This window comes from Carcharodon carcharias, chromosome 24, assembly GCF_017639515.1.
Source record: "Carcharodon carcharias isolate sCarCar2 chromosome 24, sCarCar2.pri, whole genome shotgun sequence".
Classification (NCBI taxonomy): Eukaryota; Metazoa; Chordata; class Chondrichthyes; order Lamniformes; family Lamnidae; genus Carcharodon; species Carcharodon carcharias.
This window is the reverse complement of record NC_054490.1, coordinates 10291037-10298536: the sequence shown is the minus strand read 5'-3', so window position 1 is coordinate 10298536 and position 7500 is coordinate 10291037. Positions and strand designations below refer to the sequence as shown.

Genomic DNA, 7500 nt, shown 5'->3' with positions numbered 1-7500 from the left:
ACACACACAAAGAGAGGGAGAGAGAGAGGGTGTGCAAAGACAGAGGAAGACAGAGGGATTGAGGGATACAAACAGACAGAGTGATGGAGTTAAAGAGAGGGAGACAGCACGAAAGAAGGAGGGGGTGAGAGAGAAAGAGACAGAGGTAGAGAGAGAGAGGGAGACGAGAGAGAGAGAGAGGGAGACAAGAGAGAGAGGGAAAAAAGAGAGAGAGACAGAGGTAGAGAGAGAGAGAGGGGGAGGCAAGAGACAGAGAGAAAAGAGAGAGAGACAGAGAGGGAGCAACAGACAGGGAAAGATAGAGAGAGAGAGAGGAGACAGCGAGAAAGACAGACAGGAACAGAGGGAGACAGAGGGGGGAAAGAGATAGAAAATAAGAATATAAAAGATGGAACAAATGTGAAAAGGAGAGAAGATGGAGAGAGGGCAATGAGATGCAGCGGGAGAATGAGAAATGGAGATGTAGAAGAGTTGGACACTCAGATGGAGAGAAGGTGGAGGTAGAGAAATGGAGTAGAGGAGAGATAGAAGGGTGGAGAGGCAATGGGGGGATGGGGAGGAGAAATGGGGAAGCAACGGAGAGATAAATAGGGGTTGAGATAATGGAGAGGGGGGATGGAGATGGGAAATGGAGAGATGAGAGGTGATGGAGAGATGGAGAGGAGGAATAGAGAGATGGAGAGGTGATGGAGAGATGGAGAGGAGGAATAGAGAGATGGAGAGGTGATGGAGAGATGGAGAGGGGAATAGAGAGATGGAGAGGTGATGGAGAGATGGAGAGGTGATGGAGAGATGGAGAGGTGATGGAGAGATGGAGAGGAGGAATAGAGAGATGGAGAGGTGATGGAGAGGGGGAATAGAGAGATGGAGAGATGGAGAGGAGGAATAGAGAGATGGAGAGGTGATAGAGAGATGGAGAGGAGGAATAGAGAGATGGAGAGGTGATAGAGAGATGGAGAGGCGGAATAGAGAGATGGAGAGGTGATGGGGAGATGGAGAGGAGGAATAGAGAGATGGAGAGGTGATGGAGAGATGGAGAGGAGGAATAGAGAGATGGAGAGGTGATAGAGAGGAGGAATAGAGAGATGGAGAGGTGATAGAGAGATGGAGAGGAGGAATAGAGCGATGGAGAGGTGATAGAGAGGAGGAATAGAGAGATGGAGAGGTGATAGAGAGATGGAGAGGAGGAATAGAGAGATGGAGAGGTGATGGAGAGATGGGAGGAGGAATAGAGAGATGGAGAGGTGATGGAGAGATGGAGAGGAGGAATAGAGAGATGGAGAGGTGATGGAGAGATGGGAGGAGGAATAGAGAGATGGAGAGGTGATGGAGAGATGGAGAGGAGGAATAGAGAGATGGAGAGGTGATGGAGAGGAGGAATAGAGAGATGGAGAGGTGATGGAGAGATGGAAAGGAGGAATAGAGAGATGGAGAGGTGATAGAGAGATGGGAGGAGGAATAGAGAGATGGAGAGGTGATGGAGAGGAGGAATAGAGAGATGGAGAGGTGATAGAGAGATGGAGAGGAGGAATAGAGAGATGGAGAGGTGATGGAGAGATGGAGAGGAGGAATAGAGAGATGGAGAGGTGATGGAGAGATGGGAGGAGGAATAGAGAGATGGAGAGGTGATGGAGAGATGGAGAGGAGGAATAGAGAGATGGAGAGGTGATGGAGAGGAGGAATAGAGAGATGGAGAGATGGAGAGGAGGAATAGAGAGATGGAGAGGTGATAGAGAGATGGGAGGAGGAATAGAGAGATGGAGAGGTGATGGAGAGGTGATAGAGAGGAGGAATAGAGAGATGGAGAGGTGATGGAGAGATGGAGAGGAGGAATAGAGAGATGGAGAGGTGATAGAGAGATGGGAGGAGGAATAGAGAGATGGAGAGGTGATAGAGAGATGGAGAGGAGAGATGGGAGGACAAATGGAGAGATGAAGCGAGGCTATTAAACAGATGAAACACTCGATCAGATAAATGACTATGTTTAATGATCATTCACTGACCTTGAAGGATGAGTCCATCCCAGGGAAGAGTTGAACCCTCCGGCTGGAGGACGCTCCCTTTGGATTCGCTGCCTCCATTCTTGGAGACTTTGTAGTTTCCTGTTCCTCGTCCGAGTTTTGAGCTGGGCTCAGTCTGGGCTCTGTAAACAACACACCAGCTGGTGGGAGAGGAGGACTTCCCCCAACACCCCATAAACCCTCCAACACCCCCATACAGAGAGAGACAGAGAGACAGAGAGAGAGAGAGAGAGAGACAGAGACAGCGAGAGAGAGAGAGAGACAGAGAGAGAGAGAGAGAGACAGAGAGCAAGAGAGAGAGAGAGAGAGACAGAGAGAGAGACAGAGACAGAGAGAGAGAGACAGAGACAGAGAGAGAGAGAGAGGGAGAGAGACAGAGAGCAAGAGAGAGAGAGAGAGAGACAGAGATAGAGACAGAGACAGAGAGAGAGAGACAGAGACAGAGAGAGAGAGAGACAGAGAGCAAGAGAGAGAGAGAGAGACAGAGAGAAATAGAGATAGAGACAGAGAAAGACAGAGACAGAGAGAACCAGAGAACGAGGGAAAGAAAGAGATAGAGAGGCAGAGAGAGAAATATATAGAGAGAGATAGAGGGAGAGGGAGAGACAGAGAAACAGAGAAAGAGATAGAGACAGTGAGAGGGAGAGAGACAGAGAGAGAGATAGAGAGAAAGAGATGGAGAAAGACAGAGACAAAGAGAACCAGAGAGAAAGATAGAGAGAGAGGCAGAGAGAGGGAGGGAGAGAGACAGAAAAAGAGAGCGAGAGACAGAGTAAGACAGAGACAGAGGGAGAGACCAAGACAGAAATATAGAGACAGACAGAGAGACAGAGAGAGAGACAGAAAGAGAGAGACAGAGAGAGACACAGAGAGACAGTGAGAGAGGGAGAGAGGGAGAGAGAAGGAGAGAGAGAGACAGACAGAGAGAGAGACAAGAAAAGCAGAAGCAGAGAGAGAGAAAGACAGAGAGCAAGAGAGAGAGAGAGAGAGACAGAGAGACAGAGACAGAGACAGAGAGAGAGAGAGAGAGAGACAGAGAGCAAGAGAGAGAGAGAGAGACAGAGAGCAAGAGAGAGAGAGAGACAGAGAGAGACAGAGAGAAATAGAGATAGAGACAGAGAAAGACAGAGACAGAGAGAACCAGAGAATGAGGGTAAGAAAGAGATAGAGAGGCAGAGAGAGAAATAAATAGAGAGAGACAGAGGGGAGGGAGAGACAGAGAAACAGAGAAAGAGATAGAGACAGTGAGAGGGAGAGAGACAGAGAGAGAGATAGAGAGAAAGAGATGGAGAAAGACATTGACAAAGAGAACCAGAGAGAAAGATAGAGAGAGGCAGAGAGAGGGAGGGAGAGAGACAGAAAAAGAGAGCGAGAGACAGAGTAAGACAGAGACAGAGGGAGAGACCAAGACAGAAATATAGAGACAGACAGAGAGACAGAGAGAGAGACAGAAAGAGAGAGACAGAGAGAGAGAGAGACACAGAGAGACAGTGAGAGAGGGAGAGAGAAGGAGAGAGAGAGACAGACAGAGAGAGAGACAAGAAAGGCAGAAGCAAAGAGAGAGAAAGACAGAAAGAAACAGTGAGACAGAGAAAGAGAGATAGCGAAAGAGACAGGGGAGCGAAAAAGAGAGAGAGAGACAGAGAAAGAGAGACAAAGAGAAAGAAACAGAGACAGACAAAGAGAGAGAGATAGAGGTAGAGACAGAGAGACATAAAGAGGGAGACAGAGAGAGAGAGACAGAGAGAAACAGAGAGACAGAGAGATGGGAGACTGAGAAAGAAAGAGAGAGAGAGACAGAGAGATATAGAGACACAGGGAAAAAGAAAGAAATGGAGAAAGAGACAGAAATAGAAAGAGAGAGAGAAAGAGAGAGACAGAAAAAGAGATAGACAGGGAGTCCGAGAAAGTGAGAGATAGAGGCAGAAAGAGAGACCGAGAGGGAGAGACAAAGAGAGAAGATAGAGAGAGAGAGACAGAGAGAGAGAGAGACAGAGAAAGAGAGGGACAGAGAAAGAGAGAAACAGAGAGAGCTAGAGAGACACAGAGAGAAAGAGAAAGAGCGGGATAGAGAAAGAGAGACAGGGAGACCAAGAAGAGAGGGAGACAGACAGAAAGAAAGTGACAGAGAGAGACATAGAGAGACGGATAGAGAGACAGATATAGAGGGACAGAGAAAGAGAAAGACAGATAGACAGAGAGAGAGAGACAGTGAGAGAGGCACAGAGAGAGACAGAGAGAAAGAGGGACAGAAAGAGAGAGACAGAGAGAGGGAGAGAGAGAGAGAGACCGAGAGATAGACAGATAGGAAGTGAGAGGGAACAGAAAGAGGGAGAGACAGAGAGAGAGAGAGAGAGGGGCGATGGTGTAGTGGTGTTGTGACTGGGCTAGTAATCCAGAGACCCGGGGTAACGCTCTGGGGACCCGGGTTCGAATCCTGCGAAGGGCAGATGGTGAAAATCTGGAATGAAAAGTCTAATGACAACCACGAAACTATCATTGATTGTTGTGGAACCCTGTCTGGGTCACTAATGCCCCCTTTAAGGGAGAGAAATCTACCCTCCTACCCCGGTCTGGCCTATACGTGACTCCAGACCCCACGGCCATGCGGCTGCCTCCTGAATGGCTGAGCAAGAGACTCCGCTGCTTCAAACCGCCACAAAGCCAGAAAAAGAGAACGATCCCGGACGGACCGCCCGGCATTGACCAAGGCACCGGAAGTGACAGCAGCAATCTCAGCCCTGTCCACCCTGCAAAGTCTGGGGGCTAGTGCCAAAATCGGGAGGGCCGTCTCACAAGACTAGACAAGCAACAGCCTGACATAGTCACCCCCAGGGAACCGTCCCTTACAGATAACGTCCCGGACTCCACCGTCACCACCCCTGGGTGTGTCCTGTCCCACCGGCAGGACACACCCAGCAGAGGTGGCGAGACACAGCGGGGATACAGTCGGGAGGGACGTTACCCTGGGAGTCCTCGACATCGACCCCCCCGACCCCATGAGGTCTCGCGGCATCAGGTCAAACACGGGCAAGGAAACCTCCTGCTGGTTACCACGTCCCACCCTCCCTCAGCTGATGGATCAGTGCCCCCTCCACGTGGAACACCACTTGGAGGAAGCACTGAGGGTGGCGAGGGCGCAGAATGTACTCTGGGTGGGGGGGACTTCAGTGTCCATCTCCAAGAGCGGCTCGGTAGCACCGCTACTGACCGAGCTGGCCGAGTCCTAAAGGACAGAGCTGCTAGACTGGGTCTGCGGCAGCTGGTGAGGGAAACAACAAGAGGGAGAAACATACTTGACCCTCACCCTCACTGACCTGCCTGTCACAGATGCATCTGTCCATGACAGTATCGGTAGGAGTGACCACCACACACAGTCATTGTGGAGACGCAGTCCCACCTTCACATTGAGGATACCCTCCATCGTATTGTGTGACACTACCACCCTGCTAAATGGGGTAGGTTTCGAATAGACCTAGTAACTCAAGACTGGGCATCCATGAGGTGCTGTGGGTCATCAGCAGCAGCAGAATTGTACTCGAACACTATCTGTAACCTCATAACCCGGTTTATCCCCCCACTCTACCATTACCACCAAGACAGGGGATCAACCCTGGTTCAGTGAAGAGTGCAGGAGGACATGTCAGGAGCAGCACCAGATATACCTAAAAATGAGGTGTCAACCTGGTGAAGCTATAACACAGGACTACTTGTGTGCCAAACAGCATCAGCAGCAAGTGATAGACAGAGCTAAGCGATCACACAACCAACGGATCAGATCTAAGCTCTGCAGTCCTGCCACATCCAGTTGTGAATGGTGGTGGGCAATTAAACAACTCACTGGAGGAGGAGGCTCCACAAATATCCCCATCCTCAATGAAGGAGGAGCCCAGCACATCAGTGCAAAAGCACTTGCTACAATCTTCAGCCAGAAGTGCCGAGTGGATGATCCATCTCAGCCTCCTCCGGAGGTCCCCAGCATCACAGATGCCAGTCTCCAGCCAATTTGACTCACTCCACGTGATATCGAGAAAGGGCTGAAGGCACTGGATACTGAAAGGGCTATGGGCCCTGACGATATTCTGGCAATAGTACTGAAGACTTGTGCTCCAGAACTGGCCGCACCCCTAGCCAAGCTGTTCCAGTACAGCTCCAACACTGGCATCTACCCAGCTATGTGGAAAATTGCCCAGGTATGTCCTGTACACAAAAAGCAGGACAAATCCAACCCAGCCAATTACTGCCCCATCAGTCTACTCTCCATCATCAGTAAAGTAACGGAAGGGGCCATCAACAGCGCTATCAAGCAGCACTTGCTTAGCAATAACCTGCTCACTGATGCCCAGTTTGGGTTCTGCCAGGGTCACTCAGCTCCTGACCACATTACAGCCTTGGTTCAAACATGGACAAAAGAGCTGAACACCTGATGTGAGGTGAGAGTGACTGCCCTCGACACCAAGGCAGCATTTGACCGAGTGTGGCATCAAGGAGCCCCAGCAAAACTGGAGTCAATGGGCATCAGGGGGAAAACTCTCCGCTGGTTGGAGTCATACCGAGCACAAAGGAAGATGGTTGTGGTTGTTGGAGGTCAGTCATCTCAGCTCCAGGACATCACTGCAGGAGTTCCTCAGGGTTAGTGTCCTCGGCCCAACCATCTTCAGCTGCTTCATCAATGACCTTCCCTCCATCATAAGGTCAGAAGTGGGGATGTTCACTGATGGTTGTACAATGTTCAGCACCATTCACAACTCCTCAGATACTGAAGCAGCCCATGTCCAAATGCAGCAAGACCTGGACAATATCCAGCCTTGGGCTGACAAGTGGCAAGTAACATTCACACCACACAAGTGCTAGGAAATGACCATCTAAAACAAGAGAGAATCTAACCATCGCCCCTTTCAATGGCATTACCATCATTGAATTCCCCACTATCAACATCCTGGGGTTACCAATGACCGGAAACTGAACTGGGACCAGCCATATAAATACTGTGGCTACAAGAGCAGGTCAGAGGCTGGGAATCCTGCGGAGAGTAACTCACCTCCTGACTCCCCCAAAGCCTGTCCACCATCTACAAGGCACAAGTCAGGAGTGTGATGGGATACACTCCCCACTTAACTGGATGAGTGCAGCTCCCACAACACTCAAGAAGCTCGACACCGTCCAGGACAAAGCAGCCCCACTTGATTGGCTCCCCATCCACAAACATTCACTCCCTCCACCACCGACGCACAGTAGCAGCAGTGTGTGTACCATCTACAAGATGCACTGCAGCAACTCACCAAGGCTCCTTCGACAGCACCTTCCAAACCCACGACCACTACCATCTAGAAGGACAAGGGCAGCAGACACATGGGGAACACCCACCACCTGGAAGTTCCCCTCCGAGTCACTCACCATCCTGACTTGGAAATATATCGGCCGTTCCTTCACTGTCGCTGGGTCACAATCCTGGAACTCCCTCCCTAACAGCGCTGTG

General features: G+C 50.4%; 1 protein-coding gene across 3 annotated transcripts in view; it reads right to left on the bottom strand.

Annotated features, from left to right (window-relative positions):
* The window catches only part of LOC121269410 (182 kDa tankyrase-1-binding protein-like), a 137142-nt gene that overhangs the window by 8617 nt on the left and 121025 nt on the right, over window positions 1–7500 (bottom strand). For all 3 annotated transcript variants that reach the window (XM_041174021.1, XM_041174025.1, XM_041174024.1), the window contains exon 10: window positions 2004–2143. In XM_041174021.1, the coding sequence (XP_041029955.1) occupies window positions 2004–2143 (140 nt within the window). The remainder of the gene's footprint in view (window positions 1–2003; window positions 2144–7500) is intronic.